Below are 25660 nucleotides of genomic sequence, written 5' to 3'. Positions count from 1 at the left end.
TTCTTTTTGAGGGGTCTTATGGGTGTAGGCTAGAAAGACTCGAAATATTATTAACCAGAGGTTTTATCGTTTTATACATATTAATGCACTGAAAATGGCAATGGCAATATTTCTCCGAATAGTCCGAATGCATAATTTCCTCATTAAGGGCCTTGAGAAAATTAGTAAGGTTCGATGAGAATGTTGAGATGCATCATCGAACTTTTTCCTCAAATGGATAATTCCCTTGCTAGGGTATTTCCTTCTGTTGCATCTCACATAGCTTGGCCCTGGGCTCCATCTAGGCCCGTATCCAGGATTTTAGCTATGGGGGGGGGGACATTGATCCAAACAGTGACGTAGGGGAGCCCCAAGTTACTACATTTAGTGTCCCGTTGCCCCTCTAATTACGGCCCTGGGTCCGTGTATGTGCTCCGATTTATTTCGAATTCAAAGGATGAAGATTTGTTTCTCAGTTCCCTCGAGTTCAGAGTCAAAGCGTGCGTTATGATTTGCATCGGTTCATTCAATTCTCATGCACTCGTATTGGTCAACTTACATATGTAGGTACTTGGATACTTTATGAACTTTGAACTTGTGACATTACAATAGCAAAATTTTCTGGACCATTGTCGAGTCAAGTAGGCAGTGTAGTGTAGGTAGTAACGTACTAGTACGAATGTATAACGTACAGCGTACAGGTGCATGCAGCATGATTCATAAATTTAAACTTTTTGTATGTAGATGCAGGCGAAAATGTAAAATGCTGTTTTATCTTTAAATTATTTCAAAATGCTTATGAAGCTTTTTATTCTGGTGAAGCCTTAGAGGTGTTTTCATCTGTGTAGGTTTGGGAGGTGGAAGTTCCCCATCTATCAATTACCCACAATTGGACACAGATCAAACATTGAGTGCAACACCAGGAATCAAACATTTTTGCAGATAGTGGTACAATCATGCAGCACCTGTGATAACACTGTGCAATGTGTGATGTATGATTCGGAGAATGGTATGCTATGGTACTTGATATACAAGTGGGTACCCTACCCAAGCAATATGGCATTCTGTTATGCTAGACGCATGTTAGTCATGTAATTACGTGTGGTAAGTGTGATTGTAAACAGGGTGGCTAATAACAAAGGTGGTGGGTTCGAATTCCGACATTGATGGCAAGTTTGTAGCCCACTCGTAAAATTTGTAGCCAAAACCAAATGTCAGCCCAAAGCAATCACCCTAGGGCTAATTCAGAGGCTGACGAAAAACACGGTCCCCGTCTGTAGTCTGTACACGGGAAAAGGCAAAGAAGAAGAAGATTGAAGTATGATGCTTGACAGGAGTAATAGGTATTCCATACTAATTCAAAATTAGGTTACCAATTCTTTTGTTTCCACGGGAAAAGGCAAAGAAGAAGAAGAAGATTGAAGTATGATGCTTGACAGGAGTAATAGGTATTCCATACTAATTCAAAATTAGGTTACCAATTCTTTTGTTTCTCTAGGGCTAATTCAGAGGCTGACGAAAAACACGGTCCCCGTCTGTACACGGGAAAAGGCAAAGAAGAAGAAGATTGAAGTATGATGCTTGACAGGGAGTAATAGGTATTCCATACTAATTCAAAATTAGGTTACCAATTCTTTTGTTTCTGGGGATAACTTTATTCTGGGGAAGCACTTTGTGTTGAAGGATTTAGAAATCAGTGTCTCTCTCATTTACAGTAATGTTCCTATTCAACAACCACCCTGTATTGTTGTTATAAATGTATAAATAGTGGATATAAATACAGGCGAGGCGAAAATAAATACTAGTCTAAGGTGAGATGGATGTAGAACTCATAAAAAACATTTCCCATAGAGTTAAATGATGAATCTTCTACTCTTGACTGAGTGCTGTATGAGTCATATTAGGCTGATGCCATGCACATCGGTATCATCAAGATAACCAGCCACATCACGACACACAATTCAATCTCACATCATTTATCCAGAGAATAAATCTAGGAAATGTTTTGGAGGTAATAATTATATTGATGTTTTAGGACTTTTAAGTGAATTGATAGATAATGCTAAAATATGATTATTTGAAGTCTAAGTTCTAAGATGTTTGTAGGAAGATCATTAAGTATCTCAGATTTTTACCCTGTATTGTTCCATATTGGCCTACAAGCTGGTTCATAACAAATGTAAATGGTTTACCATAAAAAGGCAAAACCACCACCGTGCTGTATTGTTCCATATTGGCCTACAAGCTGGTTCATAACAAATGTAAATGGTTTACCATAAAAAGGCAAAACCACCACCGTGTTAGAAGTTATAAACCTGTTGTATCGTGGTAACATTGACCCAGCCAAGCCACCCTATTGGTCCGTACTTAGACCATTGCTATCGATATGATATTCAGAGGAATCTCTTGTCAAATCTGTAGGAGTTATTCCATATGTATTGACTTTATCAAAAGTAAAATACAATTCATATTTTAGCTTTCAAACTTTTTGAGGAAAATCTTCACCTGGTTTTTAACTTTCCTAGATTGGCAAAATCTCTTGTATTTCTGTGCAGGTTTTCTCTACCAAAATAAATTGGGCCCAGTCAATACTGTTTTCTCTCGTAGTTACATATTACATATACGTACCTCTTGGTATGACGTCCAATGAACAACATTAGAACTTATCAAGAATATCTTTCGAATTAATTTTGCCCCAATGAAGTTCATGGGAAAGATCCACTCACAAGTAATGCCTGATCAAGTAACAAACTAAACATGATCATTTGTTACTAAATGTCACATCTTAATCTCCAAATCAACAGCTTAAACAAGCTCCAAAATTTTACCCACAGACCATATTGAACAGAGTTGGAGCTGAGTTCAAAACAAACCCAACTAGTTCTTCAGAAATGTGAGAAGAATTCTACATTTCGTAGATTTACAAGAACCATAAATTTTGCACAAATGCCACCTACCTGTGTGCTTGTTTCGTTTGATTCTGCAGAAAGTATAGTAATTCCGAAAGAAATTTCCATTTGATTTCTTGCAATAAAAAACCCCCACACGTTTTGTAGATATTGAAGATTAGTTTATCTGACCTATCAGTCCACTGGTCCATTCCATCATGGGGAAAATCACAAATAACTTGAATGATTAAAAATACAGTTCAATCCATAAAATAAAATTAAGATCTTATTTCTTCGGTTGTAAATAAATATCCCAATAGCTATGTTAATGTCTTTTTTTACTGTCTATTAGCTTGATGAACTTGACCCAGGTGCTATCGATCGAAACAGGTTTAGCCCGTGCTTCAATTTGTTACTAAAAACATCTGTTGTGTGCACGAGATCAAAATGAGCACCTATCCAGAATGAAGAATGGTAGTTGTTTATTTAAACATGACCCAAACAAATAGTATCCTGAAAGATAAGCGAGGAATAAACCAAAGCCAGCCCGGAAACCGTAGGCAGATCTACGCCTGAACCAGATTCTACTGGCAACTGTTCATGTCTCGTGTACATTTCATATTTTTGTTTGGATTGAAATCAATTTACTCTTTGTACACGGCAGCCAAGCTCTGCAGTTTGCTGATTGATATGACAATCACAGACATCATAGTTGCAGTGGGTTGCTTTACGTTTCTTCTTGAGGTTTGATGTTAATTGTTCCTAGACCCAGCACAAATATTCCTTAAACGCCTATCTATCTGGACCACCCTAAATTTATTGGCTCCCGCTATATGTTTGTAAGGTGTGCTGATCTTCTTGTGTGGTGAGGGTAAGATCAGTCAGTTAGTTATTTATCTACTGGTGAGAAATAGTGAAAAATATGTATAACATCATGGAAACCAACTGAGAGCAATCTGATTATTAGAGATAATACTATGACATATGACTTGACATTGATGATATTAGTGACAACACTAGAAAACTTCATTATCCATTTACAACTTCTGAGATCGCTCTAGGCTGAAATAGTTCAGAATTGTATAAATATCCTGGAACTGTCCTATTACGATTGAGATCCTGAAGATAATGAGCCCTCCAGTAATGACGTTCTCACTAATTACCTACTGGTGACCTTGGAATTTGCTGATAGTGCGAAGCTGTAGGGACTCTGGGAGAGAAAGACGATTAGGCTGGTTGACCTTGACTGGAAACAATAGCGCAGGGTGATGTCTTCTAGAAAGGCTGATGTACACGAGCACTCATCAGCACATAATATGTATCACCTGGCAAAAATAATATAGAAATATAGTAAATAAATAGACTTTCTAGTTGTTTTCATATCATAAAGGGTATCTTTTTGCCAATTTCAATCCATGATTACTGCTGATATCTTGCACGGTATCTGTTATATCGTTCAAAGGAATGCCTCATTGTACATACCAACAGACACAGCACACTTCTATGTACGTTTATTTCTAACAATTTCTATTACAAATTACATTTCTATTGTTCATGGCTACAGCAGTAAAAGCGTGCCACCCACTCTTCATGATAGCATGATAGTACCTCTTCAAGTTGATGTAAATATAATTATTCTTTACCTACACAATCCTAATGAATTGTAAACAGGATAGTATTTTACTATAATTATCATGTTCATTACAATTTACACCATTTTGCAACTTAATAAATACAAATAGAACAATAATTGCTAAGAGTCATTTGTAATTAATAAAAAGAAATCCCGTCTTTAGACATCTACTGCTTGATTGTTCACCACTTTGATTCATCATAATTTCATTGGAATTTTTGATACCTATGTTTTTGCCCATGAGATGATCCACCTACACCGTGTATTCGTGGATTATTGAAATATCGACGTATGTACATGTACATAATTGCAAATAAACATAGGTGTAGTATATTCTAAAGCTGATGTGTCCACAACTCCACACATAGTCGACTCCGTCTATCAATGGTCGACTATGTGTGCTGGACACAGCTTAATAGCTGACCGAAAGTGGGATATCAGTGAGACTTTTCACGTTTCAATTTTTCTTTAATGGCATCTGTATTTATATTTCGTACAGTTCAGGGTTTAAATACATTTCTATCTGAAGACTCCTCCTGATGACGAAATACAAGAAATCGTGACGAAAATTATCCAAATAATGTCGATCTTAATACTGTTTGTCACATCTCGGTTAATAAATCAATTTCTAAGAAGTCAGATATTGATTGGGAGAAATACACCTTTTATACATATCTGTTAAACTCCCGAACACTATCAATTCTTTTAAAGTATTGTCAGCCAGCCTAGTTAGTTTGGTTGGTACGTCGTCTGCCTTGTAAGCGCTAGGCCGCGGGTTCAATTTCCGGCTGGGGCGGATTTTATCCTGAACGGATAATGTTCGTTTTCGGAACAGCTGGCTTTTCTCCTCTCCTGTCTTTCTTCTCTCTTCGATTTCGGGACGATAAGACCTTAGTAGTTACAGTTCCCTCTGTCAAACCACTTGAAAAAAGTATTGTCAATATATTGATAGTGTGCGAGCGGTATTATTTGTCAAATGAATTGGTTTTTTTATGTTTGATAGAGAGAGCTGTAACTGCCAAGGTCTTATCGTCCCGAAATCGAAGAGAGAAGGAAGACAGCATAGGAGAAAGCCAGCCGAGAACGAACCTTATCCCTTCAGGATAAAATACGCCCCCGGCAGGAATCGAACTTTCGGCCTAACCAAATGAATTGAATTCAAGTTAACTCGTATTCCTTTTTCTCCCCCCTATAGGTGGGTGAAGGAGTTCCTGAATGATGACAATCACGGTCTGGACTCCCTCATCGAATATCTCAGCTTTCGTCTAGTCATGATGCGCCATGAGTATCGCATTGCAGACTCCAAGCATTTGTCTGAGGAGACTCTCAATACCAGCTCGGGTAAGTGAAAACTGGTGTTCCGCACAGGGTTTTTGTATATTATAGCGTTTAAAATATGTCAACGTCTGGCTGGGAAACTTTAAACAGGGAGGATACCAGCCTGAAATTTCCCTTCCCAAAGAAATAGCAAAGGTTGAGGGCATCGACTTTTGTAGCCAAAACCAAATTTCAGCCCAACACAATCACACCAGGGCTGATCGAGATTCGAAAGAGCAATACCATCCCTTTCACGAATAGGCCTCAGATAGGTGGCAATCCCCTTGGGATTTTTTGGTGTTTTTCACAAAAAAATTTCGGTTCAAATTCGTTCGTTATACTCGTACATAATTTATAAATGTCCGTCTAATGAATTAAATAAAATATAGAAAAATGCGACGTACTTGATTTTTTTTTATCAACTACTGGTCATCCCAGATGGCCTCTATATGATTCATATGAGAAACACAAGAAACCTCATTGTACTCCTACAGTACAAGGATCCCCTTGGGATTTTTTGGTGTTTTTCACGAAAATTTTCGGTTCAAATTCGTTCGTTATACATAATTTATAAATGTCGGTCTAATGAATTAAATAAAATATAGAAAAATGCGACGTACTTGATTTTTTTTTTCTACTACTGGTCATCCCAGATGGCCTCTATATGATTCATATGAGAAACACAAGAAACCTCATTGTACTCCTACAGTACAGACTACACAACTTAAAATATAGAAAAATGCGACGTACTTGAATTTTTTTTATCAACTACTGGTCATCCCAGATGGCCTCTATATGATTCATATGAGAAACACAAGAAACCTCATTGTACTCCTACAGTACAGACTACACAACACGCTTACAATCATTGTATTTCGGTCACTACCAAAATCTTCAATGCATTTGATGTTTATTACTTGTTTATCTTGATAACAAGTCACAGCACGCTTACAATCATTGTATTTCGGTCACTACCAAAATCTTCAATGCATTTGATGTTTATTACTTGTTTGTCTTCATAACAAGTCACATATAATACTTACTGTCTCGTCGGTAATAAAATATCCTAATACACATTGATGGTGAATACAAAAATTATATCAAATTTGTTTGGCGCAGTCGCGACATAGGCGACGGCCGTCAATCGATGTGAATCGACTTCAATCAACGCCCTCGACTCTATGTGTGGACACAGCTTTACAAACAGAAACACTTAAATATCTGTTGTTATATTTTATATCGGAAAGATAACCCCTAATATATAATACTTACTGTCTCGTCGGTAATAAAATATCCTAATACACATTGATGGTGAATACAAAAATTATATCAAATTTGTTTGGCGCATAAAGTGTTTGTGTTCTTGTCCCTTAAGTGTTCATTTGACTGGCAATAGTAATGTACAATGTAGGACTGTATGAGGTTCTGTTTTCAAACTCGTGTTGATCAGAAACCCCCGTATAGGTGGGTGAAGGAGTTCCTGAATGATGACAATCACGGTCTGGACTCCCTCATCGAATATCTCAGCTTTCGTCTAGTCATGATGCGCCATGAGTATCGCATTGCAGACTCCAAGCATTTGTCTGAGGAGACTCTCAATACCAGCTCGGGTAAGTGAAAACTGGTGTTCCGCACAGGGTTTTTGTATATTATAGCGTTTAAAATATGTCAACGTCTGGCTGGGAAACTTTAAACAGGGAGGATACCAGCCTGAAATTTCCCTTCCCAAAGAAATAGCAAAGGTTGAGGGCATCGACTTTTGTAGCCAAAACCAAATTTCAGCCCAACACAATCACACCAGGGCTGATCGAGATTCGAAAGAGCAATACCATCCCTTTCACGAATAGGCCTCAGATAGGTGGCAATCCCCTTGGGATTTTTTGGTGTTTTTCACAAAAAAATTTCGGTTCAAATTCGTTCGTTATACTCGTACATAATTTATAAATGTCCGTCTAATGAATTAAATAAAATATAGAAAAATGCGACGTACTTGATTTTTTTTTATCAACTACTGGTCATCCCAGATGGCCTCTATATGATTCATATGAGAAACACAAGAAACCTCATTGTACTCCTACAGTACAGACTACACAACACGCTTACAATCATTGTATTTCGGTCACTACCAAAATCTTCAATGCATTTGATGTTTATTACTTGTTTATCTTGATAACAAGTCACATAATATATAATACTTACTGTCTCGTCGGTAATAAAATATCCTAATACACATTGATGGTGAATACAAAAATTATATCAAATTTGTTTGGGATATGACTAATGCTCTTGTATTGTAGGTTTTCATTTCTTCAAAAAAACATAATCTGTTCAATGTAATAAGCAGATAAGCAACCTCGTAAATGTACTCACTGGCAACCAAATAATGATGAAATAATCTCGTTACTATTAAATCTCCTTACGGGCGCTAGGGTGAGAGATAATAAAATTCCCCTTATGACCTATTGGGCCGGGGGGACTAAAGTCAGTTTAAACTCGGTTTAAGCTCAATGTAATAAGCAGATAAGCAACCTCATAAATGTACTCACTGGCAACCAAATAATGATGAAATAATCTCGTTACTATTAAATCTCCTTACGGGCGCTAGGGTGAGAGATAATAAATGTTTTCATATCATAAAGGGTATCTTTTTGCCAATTTCAATCCATGATTACTGCTGATATCTTGCACGGTATCTGTTATATCGTTCAAAGGAATGCCTCATTGTATGATAGCAACCAACATACCAACAGACGCAGCACACTTCTATGTACGTTTATTTCTAACAATTTCTATTACAAATTACATTTCTATTGTTCATGGCTACAGCAGTAAAAGCGTGCCACCCACTCTTCATGATAGCATGATAGTACCTCTTCAAGTTGATGTAAATATAATTATTCTTTACCTACACAATCCTAATGAATTGTAAACAGGATAGTATTTTACTATAATTATCATGTTCATTACAATTTACACCATTTTGCAACTTAATAAATACAAATAGAACAATAATAAATTACTAAGAGTCATTTGTAATTAATAAAAAGAAATCCCGTCTTTAGACATCTACTGCTTGATTGTTCACCACTTTGATTCATCATAATTTCATTGGAATTTTTGATACCTATGTTTTTGCCCATGAGATGATCCACCTACACCGTGTATTCGTGGAATTATTGAAATATCGACGTATGTACATATACATAATTGCAAATAAACATAGGTGTAGTATATTCTAAAGCTGATGTGTCCACAACTCCACACATAGTCGACTCCGTCTATCAATGGACGTTATACAGGGTCTTTCATTGTGTCGGTCGTACCTTATTGTCCCGAGCTCCCTAGTCGAAAGTAGATTTTCCGTTAGTCCCTGAATGACGTTATATTTTTGATAACATAAAGAACAATAATTATTATGGCTATAAATACATGAATCAGGCAGAATTTCTTTTAAGGACCCAGTGGAGGGAGAGGAGGAAATACGTATAAACCTAAGTGATAACTAATAAGTATTTGTAGGTATCTAATCACACTTTTGACAATATCTTGAAATAAATGAGGATATTTAGTTGCTAATATAATAATTTAGTAATATTTTTTACTGTTTTCTTCTTTTCAGAAACGGAAAATGGTGGGAGATGCAACGTCGACCCAAGTTTTACGAGACCTGGAAATCTCTTTGAGGACAAATCATATTGAGGTGGGCCACAGAAATGGTCTGGTGGCCCGCGGGCCGCTAGTTGGAAATCGCTGGACGATAACATAGCTATAACATGACTGATATTGTCCTAGCCGGGGATATTTGGAGGGGATTTCAGCTTGACTAATGCGGTTGGACTGTTCCGATTTAGAATCAGTTGGTCACTTTGCTTTGATGTGATTGGTCAGGCTCATGAATAGGAAACACTGATGTGAGTATGAGTTGGCTCTTGGACTAATCGGTGATCCAGTATTGATCGGAACCAATGCTTGAATGTTATGAGTGGTAGTGGTAGTCTTTATCACCAATTCCACCAAACTTCAATCTCGTGATTTTCGTCTAATATGTAGGGTATCTAATCACACTTTTAACAATGTCCTGAAGAAAGCGAGGATATCTACTTCGTTACTAATTACTTTTCTTATGGTTTTGTTCTTTTTCAGAAACGGAAAATGGTGGGAGATGCAACGTCGACCCAAGTTTTACGAGACCTGGAAATCTCTTTGAGGACAAATCATATTGAGTAAGTGATTTTATCAATTTGTTCGGTTAATTAATCAATTTCTAAGAAGTCAGATATTGATTGGGAGAAATACACCTTTGTATACATATCTGTTAAACCTCATCTTGTTCAGTTCGTGGGTTGCCAGATTCACCAATAAGAATAGATGAAGTAAATCTTATTTGAAATGAAACTCTATTATACCACTGGTACTCATTACTCTGTTAAGTAGTACTCTCACTTTCCTACAGTAGAGTAAGTAGGTAGGTTCTTCCATTGAGTAATACATTTCGGTTAATTAATCAATTTCTAAGAAGTCAGATATTGATTGGGAGAAATACACATTTGTATACATATCTGTTAAACTCCCCGAACACTATCAATTCTTTTAAAGTATTGTCAGCCAGCCTAGTTAGCTTGGTTGGTTCGTCGTCTGCCTTGTAAGCGCTAGGCCGCGGGTTCAATTTCCGGCTGGGGCGGAATTTATCCTGAACGGATAATGTTCGTTTTCGGAACAGCTGGAGTAATACATTGCTACTAGCAGAGTGATCATTTGGTTCCATTTCCTCTTCAGATAAAGTACCTATATAAGTAAACCTAGAGGACTTGTGTTCAGACAGCGGAGGCGGACCGGGTATATTAAGTACTCTATGACCTCAATCGAGTTGGTAATCAAAGAATTCAAAGTACCTCAAAAATAAACAAGTAGATTCTTACAAATCTTACGTTGGTTTTCAGTATCTCATTGCAAAATATGTATTGTGAAAAAAAAAAAAAAAAACGGGAGGTCATCAAGAATTTTTCTAAACCAGCCTAGTTAGCTTGGAAGCGCGCACCATAATAAATTAAAATAAAAATAAAATAAAATTTGTTTGGGATATGACTAATGCTCTTGTATTGTAGGTTTTCATTTCTTTAAAAAACATAATCTGCTCAATGTAATAAGCAGATAAGCAACCTCGTAAATGTACTCACTGGCAACCAAATAATGATCAAATAATCTCGTTACTATTAAATCTCCTTACGGGCGCTAGGGTGAGAGATAATAAAATTCTCCTTATGATTATGACCTATTGGGCCGGGGGCCACAAAGTCAGTTTAAACTCGGTAAATTTAAGCTCGAATAAGCAGTCTGATTGGTCGATTTTTAAAAATTTCAGTCAATCAGATTTGCTTAAATCGAGAAAAAAAAACTTAAACGGAGGTTAAGCCCACTTTGTGGCCCCCCGGCCTTCGTCGTTTTACATCAACCCCCTCAATTATGTTTCTACACCTTTCTGGGAGTGCAATAGTCCTACATACGATATGACTAATGCTCTTGTATTGTAGGTTTTCATTTCTTCAAAAAAACATAATCTGTTCAATGTAATAAGCAGATAAGCAACCTCGTAAATGTACTCACTGGCAACCAAATAATGATGAAATAATCTCGTTACTATTAAATCTCCTTACGGGCGCTAGGGTGAGAGATAATAAAATTCCCCTTATGACCTATTGGGCCGGGGGGACTAAAGTCAGTTTAAACTCGGTAAATTTAAGTATCAAATTAAGCAGTCTGATTAGTCGATATTAAAATATTTAAAAAATTTCAGTCAATCAGATTTGCTTAAATCGAGAAAAAAAACTCAAACGGAGTTTAAATTCACTTTGTGGCCCCCCGGCCTTGGTCGTTTTGTATCAACCCCCTCAATTATGTTTCTACACCTTTCTGGGAGTGCAATAGTCCTACATGCTGGACTCCGCACACAGAATTTCGTCAGAAAAGACCCCCCATTTTAATGTAATGTAATACATTTCTTGCAGGTTTACCAGCGAGCACCAATCCCCCCGCCAATGTGATATCCCCCCAGTCCCTAGGTCACCAGCGACCCTCCCTAGACCTCGCCTCCAGCCCTAGCGTTAAGAAACGGTCCCGGCATGCAGCGCGCCTCAACATGGGTGACCCTAAGGACGACATACATGTGTGCATACTGTGTCTGCGCGCCATCATGAATAACAAGTATGGCCTGAACATGGTCATCAAGCACACGGAAGCCATCAATAGCATAGCTTTAAGTCTCATGCATAAGAGTCTCAGGTGAGTTAAATATTTCTTTTGGGCCTTTTTTGAATATTTGGGACCTCCAAACTTGTTTTGGCACTAAAAGCTGACCATCGAAAAATTTGTCGATTACATTACCTTCCTTCCTATGGGATGAGGAAAGTAAAAAAAAAAACTATCGATGTCGTTTTGCAGGCACATAACCACAAAACTAACTTTGTACATAACTACTGAGTCGTCATCAGTTCAGTACATGGGTACCTAAATGTGTAAATATTGAAGTCAACCAACAATTACTGATCAAAAGCCATTTAATGTTTTAGTTCCGAAAAATTTGTCGATTACATTACCTTCCTTCCTATGGGATGAGGAAAGTAAAAAAAAACTATCGATGTCGTTTTGCAGTAGGGTTGCCAACTTTTTTTTCGGCATATACGGTACAAACTAGCAAAATAGTGAAAAAATACGGATTTCCCGATTTTTACCCGGAACAAAGGCATGCACGTACCTATCTTTTTAAACTTTTTTTTTTAAATTTTTTCTGTTTATTAGTCAGTTCCCGTATTTTCCATAGATTTGGAAAAAACCGGAACAAAGGTGTGTTCCGGCGGGAACATTTGATTTTTGACAAAAATACGATTGTTCCGGGGAAATAACGTACGGTTGGCAACCCTATTTTGCAGGCACATAACCACAAAACTAACTTTGTACATAACTACTGAGTTGTCATCAGTTCAGTACATGGGTACCTAAATGTGTAAATATTGAAGTCAACCAACAATTACTGATCAAAAGCCATTTAATGTTTTAGTTCTATCGATGTCGTTGCCTGCAAACATAACTACAAAACTAACTTTGTACATAACTACTGAGTCGTCATCAGTTCAGTACATGGGTACCTAAATGTTTAAATATTGAAGTCAACCAACAACTGATCAAAAGCCATTTAATGTTTTAGTTTGTAGACAAAGTTTATAGACACATAGACGTTCAATTGTTTCATACTATGTATACGGACTTAAATCTCACTTTGAATTGAAATTTTGTGTGGAAATACCTAATTTTACGTCATAGTTATACTATGTTTCCGGATTTAATTCTCACTTTAAATCAAAATTTTGTGTAGAAATACTTCATTTGACGTCATATTTACCTCGCTTCCCACAGGACCAAGGCGTTGGTTCTCGAGTTACTCGCCGCCATTTGTTTAGTCACGGGAGGGCACGAGATCATTCTCGCCGCTTTGTTTTAGTTTGTAGACAAAGTTTATAGACGCATAGACGTTCAATAGTATCATACTATGTATCCGGACTTAAATCTCACTTTGAATTAAAATTTTGTGTGGAAATATCTACCTAATTTCACGTCATAGTTATACTATGTTTCCGGATTTAATTCTTACTTTAAATCAAAATTTTGTGTGGAAATACTTCATTTGACGTCATATTTACCTTGCTTCCCACAGGACCAAGGCGTTGGTTCTCGAGTTACTCGCCGCCATTTGTTTAGTCACGGGAGGGCACGAGATCATTCTCGCCGCTTTCGACAACTTCAAGGAGATCTGTCAGGAGTCGAAGAGGTTCGAAACCCTAATGGATTACTTCATGAACTACGAAGTCTTTCATATAGAATTTATGGTGAGTTTAACCCTCTTTGACCGTACATCTTAGTAGTCTAGTTGGGCCTCTTTAGCTTGCGATTCTGAAGAAAACTAGAGTTATACTAAACACACGTCAATGTCCTACCCGACAATCCCGACTCCATTTGAATCCTGATGAGGTTCCTGAAATGTAACAACTTCATAGAGCTTCGGTTATCCTTGTTTCTTCAAATCCCCTAATGGCTGTTATTATCATTGTGTATTGTAAATAAATAGAATAATATCAAACACAGGTTATTAGAGAAACCCTCGCCAGGAGTAGGCAGGGCAGGAATATATCGAAAGAAAAAATCCCGTAATTTTTTTTGGTTCAATTTCCAGATTTTCCAGTGGCATGTTCATATTTTTACTTTGTTTGAATTAGTTATTGAGCACAATAGACTACAAGTGTACAAGTGTCATTACTTCTCCATTACTACTTATTATGTCTCTATTTCTACCGTGTCCAGGTGGCGTGTATGCAATTCATCAACATCGTCGTGCATTCGGTGGAGGACATGAACTTCCGAGTACATCTCCAGTACGAGTTCTCACGACTAGGCCTGGACAGTTATCTGGATAAGCTGAGGCATACAGAGACATTACTTCTCCATTGCTACTTATTATGTCTCTATTTCTACCGTGTCCAGGTGGCGTGTATGCAATTCATCAACATCGTTGTGCATTCAGTAGAGGACATGAACTTCCGAGTACATCTCCAGTACGAGTTCTCACGACTAGGCCTGGACAGTTATCTGGATAAGCTGAGGCATACAGAGAGCGAGGAATTACAGGTAAACATTTGAGCTGATCAATAGATGTTCCTACTTCATAGGTCTTAGTGTCATTACTTCTCCATTGCTACTTATTATGTCTCTATTTCTACCGTGTCCAGGTGGCGTGTATGCAATTCATCAACATCGTCGTGCATTCGGTGGAAGACATGAACTTCCGAGTACATCTCCAATACGAGTTCTCACGACTAGGCCTGGACAGTTATCTGGATAAGCTGAGGCATACGGAGAGCGAGGAATTACAGGTAAACGTTTGAGCTGATCAATAGATGTTCCTACTTCACAGGTCAACCACAACAGTTGAAAAAAAGAAAGAACACTAATGAAAATAATAAACGAAAAAGATAGACAGATTGAGGGAACTGTAACAAGAGAGGTGGTTTTGTCGTCCCGAAATCGAAGGTAGAAGGCGGACAGGATAATATTTAGAAAGCCTGCTGTTCCATGAAAGCACCTTAACTAAGGTTGCCTGGAACAAGAGTCACACCCGCGATCTAATACGTACAAGGTGGTACAGTTGTAAAATGTGCAATTAGACCGGCAAAATCCACCACACCGTGAAATCTGTTTGAATCGTAAAAGTCACTGTAGAGAGCATAAGACTGGAGAGTTAAATATGAATTGCTAATTCAGTTAGATCAGATAAGTCTAGGTGACCTGAGCCGGAAAAGGGGAAGATGAAGGGGTGAGCACGTGTTATAAGAACACCTTTGATATCTGTTGTACTTTTACACCATGTGTTGATAATTGCTCACTGTCCAGTAGGTACCCATCTACCCATGTACTTGGGACTTGGGGTTATGCCTACTTCGTACTTCCATAGTAAAGTCCCCCTAAAATAAATACCTATGTTGTTTTCAATTGTCCATCCGTATAGCTATTTAGCAGCTCGTGTTTTAGGGAAGTATGTACTCGTACCTATCCCAACATTTCCAACATAGCTATCTACCTAAAAAGTCTAAAGTGTTTTGTGTTCTTGTGCCTTTAAGCTTTAGTTCATTTGACTGGCAATAGTAATGTACAATGTAGGACTGTATGAGGTTCTGTTTTCAAACTCGTGTTGATTAGAAACTTGGGAATCCAGGAAATAAGAAATAGCTTGGCACCGAGACAGTACAAGAGCTAATCGAGTTTCGAGATTGTTTACTATGTGATAAGACGTTTAATGCTTGTCAGATTACACTGGTATTGTCACCTGACTAGTTTGAAAAGTTCAAAGGGGAAAACACTTCGAAAGTGACACGAAAATTAGCATTTCTGACGTTCACACCAAGTTTGAAGAACATTATTCACGAAAATCTCGCTCTATGGAGATAAGAACATGAGATGTGTGGTTTAAGTCGGTTTCATAGTCTGATCATCTGAGTAAAGAAAGTGTTTAATATCTCCATAAATAGCAAATTAGATAAATAAAAGGTTTGAATCTTGAATTTTTAATATATGTAAGTACTTTATTTTTGAAAATTTAATTACAATTAAAAACTCTCCTAGGCTAAATTTAACCTCTGAGGAGATGGTTCTTCTTCCTCTTCATTGCTTACTTATGTATATCTATAATAGGTGGGTTCTCTTTGGCGTTTACCTTAGAAAGCCACCTTTACCTTGTGATGTAATGCTTCGGCCTGTGAGTGTGACTGTGGTGTGATGCTTGTGCCCGTGAGTGTGCCTGATGTGTTGATTGCGTCTGTATGTCTGTGTGTATGGAAAAAGATAAGCGAGGAATAAACCAAAGCCAGCCCGGAAACCGTAGGCAGATCTACGCCTGAACCAGATTCTACTGGCAACTGTTCATGTCTCGTGTACATTTCATATTTTTGTTTGGATTGAAATCAATTTACTCTTTGTACACGGCAGCCAAGCTCTGCAGTTTGCTGATTGATATGACAATCACAGACATCATAGTTGCAGTGGGTTGCTTTACGTTTCTCTTGAGGTTTGATGGTAATTGTTCCTAGACCCAGCACAAATATTCCTTAAACGCCTATCTATCTGGACCACCTAAATTTATTGGCTCCCGCTATATGTTTGTAAGGTGTGCTGATCTTCTTGTGTGGTGAGGTAAGATCAGTCAGTTAGTTATTTATCTACTGGTTGTAAAATGTGCAATTAGACCGGCAAAATCCACCACACCGTGAAATCTGTGTGAATCGTAAAAGTCACTGTAGAGAGCATAACTGTGGAATATTATAGACTGGAGAGTTAAATATGAATTGCTAATTCATTTAGATCAGATAAGTCTAGGTGACCTGAGCCGGAAAAGGGGGAGATGAAGGGGTGAGCACGTGTTATAAGAACACCTTTGGTACTTTTACACCATGTGTTGATAATCGCTCACTGTCCAGTAGGTACCCATCTACCCATGTACTTGGGACTTGGGGTTATGCCTACTTCCTACTTCCATAGTAAAGTCCCCCTAAAATAAATACCTATGTTGTTTTCAATTGTCCATCCGTATAGCTATTTAGCAGCTCGTGTTTTAGCTTACACTGTTGTGATCAAATCTTGCGCGATTATTTCTATCTCCACGGCTAGGATTGGAACTTGCATCCTCTAAATTTCTAGAAAACATTAGAAACATGTTGGCAAGAATTTAACAGCCTAACCTGGGATAGATTCCCACCTAATTAAAAAACACGCACTTGTCACTTGAATGCATTTCATCCGATGACGAATAAATAGAAACACATGTTAAAACGGTCAAAGTACTTGCGCTGTTGCCATAGTTCGTGAACTTGACACTTAAAAAAGACGAAAATGCAACGCCGCACCGGGAATCGAGTGGGAGTCCTGGGAACAAAACGAAATTTGAAGACATTGTGGCTAGTTTATTCTTTGTACACGGCAGCCAAGCTCTGCAGTTTGCTGATTGATATGACAATCACAGACATCATAGTTGTTGCAGTGGGTTGCTTTACGTTTCTCTTGAGGTTTGATGTTAATTGTTCCTAGACCCAGCACAAATATTCCTTAAACGCCTATCTATCTGGACCACCTGAATTTATTGGCTCCCGCTATATGTTTGTAAGGTGTCCTGATCTTCTTGTGTGGTGAGGTAAGATCAGTCAGTTGGTTATTTATCTACTGGTGAGAGATAGTGAAAAATATGTATAACATCATGGAAACCAACTGAGAGCAATCTGATTATTAGAGATAATACAGGTCGGGTGGTAGAGAATGCCTTTACCATAAACTTTCCTAGAATGCCTTTAGCATAACCTCTCCACAACTCCTCAATTTTCCCTCCTCTTGAGAGTCCTTCTAAAACTAGTCCATTCTGAAACTCCCCTTTTCCATACTGCCCACCGGTCCTCGCCCCCCGAACTGAATCCATCCCTGGATTCAACCACAGTCTATGTTGAATCCAACGTCTGTGACTATTCACGAGATCCACAAATATTCCTTAAACGCCTATCTATCTGGACCACCTGAATTTATTGGCTCCCGCTATATGTTTGTAAGGTGTGCTGATCTTCTTGTGTGGTGAGGTAAGATCAGTCAGTTAGTTATTTATCTACTGGTGAGAGATAGTGAAAAATATGTATAACATCATGGAAACCAACTGAGAGCAATCTGATTATTAGAGATAATACTATGACATATGACTTGACATTGATGATATTAGTGACAACACTAGAAAACTTCATTATCCATTTACAACTTCTGAGATCGCTCTAGGCTGAAATAGTTCAGAATTGTATAAATATCCTGGAACTGTCCTATTACGATTGAGACACACAGAACAGACCATTTTGTTTCTAATCGCTGTGATAGTATTCCACAGAACCATAAGCATAAAGTTTAAACCGGAGCTTAACTTTCATCACTAGGTATGCAGTTAGTATGGAGGACCGAACATTGTTCTTGGCCGGGTTCAACTAACAGGTTTCCAATGCATCGGGAGAAATGTGTAGGTGTCCTCACTGAAGGCATGTAGATGCTGTGCATGTGGACCATTAGGTCTATGTACAGGGTGGACGTTATACAAGTTGACATTGATGATATTAGTGACAACACTAGAAAACTTCTTTATCCATTTACAACTTCTGAGATCGCTCTAGGCTGAAATAGTTCAGAATTGTATAAATATCCTGGAACTGTCCTATTACGATTGAGATCCTGAAGATAATGAGCCCTCCAGTAATGACGTTCTCACTAATTACCTACTGGTGACCTTGGAATTTGCTGATAGTGCGAAGCTGTAGGGACTCTGGGAGAGAAAGACGATTAGGCTGGTTAACCTTGACTGGAAACAATAGCGCAGGGTGATGTCTTCTAGAAAGGCTGATGTACACGAGCACTCATCAGCACATAATATGTATCACCTGGCAAAAATAATAAAGAAATATATTAGTAAATAATTAGACTTTCTAGTTGTTTTCATATCATAAAGGGTATCTTTTTGCCAATTTCAATCCATAAATACTGCTGATATCTTGCATGGTATCTGTTATATCGTTCAAAGGAATGCCTCATTGTACATACCAACAGACACAGCACACTTCTATGTACGTTTATTTCTAACAATTTCTATTACAAATTACAATTCTATTGTTCATGGCTGCAGCAGTAAAAGCGTGCCACCCACTCTTCATGATAGCATGATAGTACCTCTTCAAGTTGATGTAAGTAAATATAATTATTCTTTACCTACACAATCCTAATGAATTGTAAACAGGATAGTGTTTTACTATAATTATCATGTTCATTACAATTTACACCATTTTGCAACTTAATAAATACAAATAGAACAATAATTGCTAAGAGTCATTTGTAATTAATAAAAAGAAATCCCGTCTTTAGACATCTACTGCTTGATTGTTCACCACTTTGATTCATCATAATTTCATTGGAATTTTTGATAGGTACCTATGTTTTTGCCCATGAGATGATCCACCTACACCGTGTATTCGTGGATTATTGAAATATCGACGTATGTACATGTACATAATTGCAAATAAACATAGGTGTAGTATATTCTAAAGCTGATGTGTCCACAACTCCACACATAGTCGACTCCGTCTATCAATGGTCGACTATGTGTGCTGGACACAGCTTAATAGCTGACCGAAAGTGGGATATCAGTGAGACTTTTCACGTTTCAATTTTTCTTTAATGGCATCTGTATTTATATTTCGTACAGTTCAGGGTTTAAATACATTTCTATCTGAAGACTCCTCCTGATGACGAAATACAAGAAATCGTGACGAAAATTATCCAAATAATGTCGATCTTAATACTGTTTGTCACATTGTCCAACCATACCTAGGATACAGTTATAACTCAGTGAGGGCGCAACTCTCGCATGAATAAAATAAAGGGAGCAGACCTAATCCATTTAGCCACCAGTGTTGATCGACTATAACAGGGATTTCCAACTTCCATTTGTTATGGGGCCACATCCTACATTGGGCAGACACTTCGCGGCCACAAACACCACGTTAGGAGGTCCGTATCCAAGATTTCTGGAGGGGGGGGGTGGATGCTCCACCCCCATAATAGCGCGATGGGGCCCACTAAAAACTTCGCGGGCCACAGAAATGGTCTGGTGGCCCGCGGGCGCTAGTTGGAAATCGCTGGACGATAACATAGCTATAACATGAGTGATATGTCCTAGCGGGGATATTTGGAGGGGATTTCAGCTTGACTAATGCGGGTTGGATTGTTCCGATTTAGAATCAGTCTTGGTCACTTTGCTTTGGATGTGATTGGTCAGGCTCATGAATAGGAAACACCTGATGTGAATATTAGTTGGCTCTTGGACTAATCGGTGATCCAGTATTGATCGGAACAATGCTTGAATATTATGAGTGGTAGTGGTAGTGTTAGTCTTTATCAACAATTTCCACCAAACTTCAGTCTCGTGATTTTCGTCTAATATGAGTACCTACCAATGTTTTGAATTTTAGCAATTCATCTTCTTCTTTGTCTACAACCCCTTTTGCCCTTTGTTGTTTGGTGTTGATGTTTTAGTAACAGCAGTGCCCTCGTCAATTCCGGTTTGTCTCCACTGTGGGGCAGCTCCATTAATTCTGCCACTCTCGCAGGATTTGTCCATAGGTCCTTGCCCTCTTTACCCTTTTGAGAGAGCTCTTTTTACCGGGGTATAATTCATGCCTATTGTGTTCTGTCCAATTGACTCATCTTGTTTCAGTTCTCGGGTTGCCAGATTCACCAATAAGAATAGATGAAGTAAATCTTATTTGAAATGAAACCTCTATTATACCACTGGTACTCATTACTCTGTTAAGTAGTTACTCTCACTTTCCTACAGTAGAGTAAGTAGGTAGGTTCTTCCATTGAGTAATACATTGCTACTAGCAGTGATCATTGGTTCCATTTCCTCTTCAGATAAAGTACCTATATATAAGTAAACCTAGAGGACTTGTGTTCAGACAGCGGAGGCGGACCGGGTATTAAAGTACTCTATGACCTCAATCGAGTTGGTAATCAAAGAATTCAAAGTACCTCAAATAAACAAGTAGATTCTTACAAATCTTACGTTTGGTTTCAGTATCTCATTGCAAAATATTGATGTGAAAAAAAAAAAAAAAAAACGGGAGGGCATCAAGACCTTTTCTAAGCCAGCCTAGTTAGCTTGGAAACGCTAGATCGCGGGTTCGATTCCTCCCCGGCCTGTCTAAGGTAAACGTTATCCTTTCTTCTATCCTGTACTCCTCTCCTCGATTTCGAGCAGATAAGACCTTCTTCTTGAAAAACAGACCATCCCTTCTAGCAGAAACTCATAATCAGTACTATCTGATGTGTTGTATTTAAAGTTAATTAATTCTGTCTGTTGCACTGACAACCTATTGATGAATACCTCTGTTTCTTCTTTTGTTCCAGGAACGAGTACAAGCCAAGGATCCCCCTGCTCATTATCTGAGTAAGCTGAGGACATATCTCGATCCGAAAGCCTCTAGGAGCTCCAGGGTAAGAAATATGTTAGCTACACCAGTTACCAGTTAGGGTGTGTCCACTTCTCGCGACATAGGCGACGGCCGTCAATCGATGTGAATCGACTTCGATCGACGGCCCTCGACTCTATGTGTGGACACAGCTTTACAAACAGAAACACTTAAATATCTGTTGTTATATTTTATATCGGAAAGATAACCCCTAAAGTATAGGAAAAATTGACCGTTTAGGTAGGTGTTGCCCTAAAGGCATTTTCAAGGCTTTTAGGGTTCTATTTATGAATAAAATATCAAGTTTAATTCATAAATAAAGGAGAGAAAAAGTATTTTATGTTCGATGGGAATATTTAGAGTTTGATTTGGAGGTTCAAAAGCTTTTAGGGCTCTATTTATGAATAAAAAATATCAAGTTTAATTCATAAATAAAGGAGAGAAAAAGTATTTTATGTTCGATGGGAATATTTAGAGTTTGATTTGGAGGTTCAAAAGTCAGGTTGATACAAGATTACAGAATATTTGAGAGAACAACAGTTAAGCATTATCAATTCGTAGGAAGTAGTACATACATAATTATGAATATTCTTTTAATAGGTAGGTCATATTAATATCCTCACTTGGTCTCTTCCCACTCACCTCTCACTTCGTGAACTAGTTTCACAAATTCGGTCACACCACAATAAGCTTGCCTAGAAAATTACTTTTTTATTCCTCTTGGGTTTTTACTTACCTCACCGGGATTACAGAATCTTTAAGAGAACAAGCATTAGCAATATGAATGCTATTAATAGGTAGGTCATTTATGAATATTCTTAATGGGTAGGTCGTATTAATGTAAGAATATCCTCACGACATAAGTATATCTTGGTCTCTTCCCACTCACCTCTCACTTCGTGGACTAGTTTCACAAATTCGGTCACACCACAATAAGCTTGCCTAAAAAATTACTTTTTTATTCCTCTTGGGTTTTTACCTCACCGGTGGTAATTTTAATTTCACAACTGAAGTAAGTAAGTACAACTGGTGGAAGTGTGTAGAGGTGAAATGACTGGACATGGTAGAAGAGCTAATCGAGTTTCGAGATTGTTTACTATGTGATAAGACGTTTAATGCTTGTCAGATTACACTGATATTGTCACCTGACTAGTTTGAAAAGTTCAAAGGGGAAAACACTTCGAAAGTGACACGAAAATTAGCATTTCTGATAATGGTTGTCTAAAATTGCCGATACTACCTATTTTCAAAGTGTTCGTGTTCTTGTCCCTTAAGCTTTAGTTCATTTGACTGGCAATAGTAATGTACAATGTAGGACTGTATGAGGTTCTGTTTTCAAACTCGTGTTGATCAGAAACTTGGGAATCCATGAAATAAGAAACAAATAGCTTGGCACGGAGACAGTAGAAGAGCTAATCGAGTTTCGAGATTGTTTACTATGTGATAAGACGTTTAATGCTTGTCAGATTACACTGATATTGTCACCTGACTAGTTTGAAAAGTTCAAAGGGGAAAACACTTCGAAAGTGACACGAAAATTAGCATTTCTGATAATGGTTGTCTAAAATTGCCGATACTACCTATTTTCTACGTGTAGCTCACGATGTTAGCTTATTTATTGCCGACACAGACCATTTTGTTTCTAATAGCTGTGATAGTATTCCACAGAACCATAAGCATAAAGTTTAAACCGGAGCTTAACTTTCATCACTAGTTCATAGGTCAACCACGACAGTTGAAAAATAGAAAGTAAAAAGAATGAACACTAATGAAAATAATAAACGAAAAAGATAGACAGATTGAGGGAACTGTAACAAGAGAGGTGGTTGTGTCGTCCCGAAATCGAAGGTAGAAGGCGGACAGGATAAGAGAAAGCCTGCTGTTCCATGAAAGCACCTTAACTAAGGTTGCCTGGAACAAGAGTCACACCCGCGATCTAATACGTACAAGGTGGTACCTGCCTCGGTGGTGTAGTGGTCAAGACGCTCGCCTGGTAAACAGGAGGGCATGGGTTCAATCCTAGCCGAGGTATGGAATTTTATCCAGAATATAGCTAATTTGATAATTTGACCTCAGTAATAGTAGTAGCCTACTGCTGGAGTAAAGGGACTTTTCAGTCCTATGCGAGCAGTATTAGTGGTCAAGACGCTCGCCTGGTAAACAGGAGGGCATGGGTTCAATCCTAGCTGAGGTATGGAATCTTATCCTGAATATAGCTAATTTGATAATTTGACCTCAGTAATAGTAGTAGCCTACTGCTGGAGTAAAGGGACTTTTCAGTCCTATGCGAGCAGTATAAATAAGCGCTATTATTACTTTCCAAGCTAATTAGGCTGGTCTTTCACTCTATGAACCCATGTCCGGAAATGCTTCCTCTCTGACTTTGTTCAACACTCCGACTTTGTTCATTATTGCTCCGGATTTCACCTAATCTTGCTCCCCTATCCATTGGTTCCAGGTTCAAATCTCGGCCTATCTGGACAATGTGTTTGATGTGGCCGCTCTCATGGAGGATAGTGAAACTAAGACTGCCGCCCTGGAGAAAGTTGCTGAACTGGAGGATGAACTAGGACATGTGAGTATATCAACTGACTCAGTCTGACTGAGACCGGGAAGCAGCATTGTCCAGGTGGTCAGGTCACCCATCAGGAAATCAACCATGCACAACGTTACTGAACTTGAGTGATTCATCGGGAATATCCCGTCGCTTTTCTCCCGACTTCGGGAGACACCATTGGGAATGATGGATTCAACAAGGTCACCCATCGGGAAATCAACCATGCACATTGTTACTGAACTTGAGTGATTCATCGGGAATATCCCGTCGCTTTTCTCCCGACTTCGGGAGACACCATTGGGAATGATGGATTCAACAACGTATCTATTACCAATGGATCACACTATATCTAGCTTTTAAGTTCAACATTTTAAATACTCGTATGTGAAACTTTGGTGTGAATGTAAAACTGTGCTCTTTTGGAGGGTCTATATTTTTTATGATTTCCTCAGTAAATCAATTAGAATAGAATAATAATGTTTTATTTGTGATATTATGTTACAAATGGAAAGGTTGTTGTTGTTGTTTTCAAATGCTCGGAGTTGACTATTAGGTCATTTTCCCTCGTGCATCCCAATACTTTGCTACCAAGTTGTCGTTACGCTACTGGCTGGGGGCCTAGGGTGCCTCACCAGACATTATGAGCCACGAGGCTGGGACATCCCCCCTAATCATTCACTTAACCTGCACTACGCACTGTGTTATCTATTTCGGGATACTCTCACAGAATCCAGAATAATTCAGTTTTTAGTTTTTTTTTTGCCAAAGAGAACTTTTCCCCCTTAAATAAATCGTACTGATGTAAAATCAAATGAGAAGAATGTAGTAAAGACGCTAAAAAGGAAAGATACGCGAAAGAATAGGTACTATACCGATGAAAATTACTTGGTACTCTTGGTAATTTTGGGACTCACTTTAAGACGGGAAAATGGACTTGCTGTTGCTGACCACTTTATTTTTACATCATTGTTTATTTTGAAGAAAGTTAATGTTATTATAACATGTAACATACGTAGCATGTGGATACGTAGATAGATTTCAATGTGACTTGATAGACCCGGCCCTAAATCCATTTATCTCTGGACCGGATACGAACTACCTATGACTCCATGGAGAGGAATAGGCTAAAATTAATCTCCTTATATTTCTATTGTTTGTTTAAGTTCAATATTTTCGTTCTGTCTTGTCTGTTGAACTTTGTTTCCTTTCTACCAGTCTTTCATCCCAACACCCAACACTTACTCGTATTTCACGTTTTTTGTAGCAGTATTGCATATTGTAACCATGGAATTGGTGGCTCGTTTCTGACTTCGATTTTAGGCTAAAATTAATCTCCTTATATTTCTATTGTTTGTTTAAGTTCAACATTTTCGTTCTGTCTTGTCTGTTGAACTTTGTTTCCTTTCTACCAGTCTTTCATCCCAACTCCCAACACTTACTCGTATTTCACGTTTTTTGTAGGGGTATCGCATATTGCAACCATGAAATTGGTGGCTCATTTCTGACTTCGATTGGAACACCTCTGCATACTAGCCTGACAAGAACTGATGTCGAGATTTTCGGGACGTTGAATAAGCTTGAAATACGAAAGCAATTTCTAGTGTTCTCCTCCTCCTCCTTCTCCTCCTCCTCCTCCTCCTCCTCCTCCTACTCCTCCTCCTCCTCCTCCCTCTCTCCATACCAAACCATTGATATTAATATATAG

At 38.2% G+C, this 25660-nt stretch overlaps 1 protein-coding gene across 1 annotated transcript in view; it reads left to right on the top strand.

Moving 5' to 3' along the window:
• The window catches only part of LOC103511372 (formin-like protein), a gene marked incomplete at its 3' end in the record, with an annotated part of 36215 nt that extends 12242 nt beyond the window's left edge, over positions 1–23973 (top strand). Inside the window, exons 4-11 of the mRNA XM_026825149.1 lie at positions 922–1070; positions 5696–5841; positions 6602–6687; positions 7268–7427; positions 11823–12096; positions 13526–13697; positions 14595–14738; positions 23857–23973. Of these exons, the coding sequence (XP_026680950.1) occupies positions 922–1070; positions 5696–5841; positions 6602–6687; positions 7268–7427; positions 11823–12096; positions 13526–13697; positions 14595–14738; positions 23857–23973 (1248 nt within the window). The remainder of the gene's footprint in view (positions 1–921; positions 1071–5695; positions 5842–6601; positions 6688–7267; positions 7428–11822; positions 12097–13525; positions 13698–14594; positions 14739–23856) is intronic.
• Between the last annotated feature and the right edge of the window lie 1687 nt (positions 23974–25660).

This window comes from Diaphorina citri, unplaced genomic scaffold, assembly GCF_000475195.1.
Source record: "Diaphorina citri unplaced genomic scaffold, Diaci psyllid genome assembly version 1.1 scaffold708, whole genome shotgun sequence".
NCBI classification, from domain to species: Eukaryota; Metazoa; Arthropoda; class Insecta; order Hemiptera; family Psyllidae; genus Diaphorina; species Diaphorina citri.
Note: the sequence above shows the minus strand (reverse complement) of the source record. Positions and strands in the feature narration are given on the sequence as shown.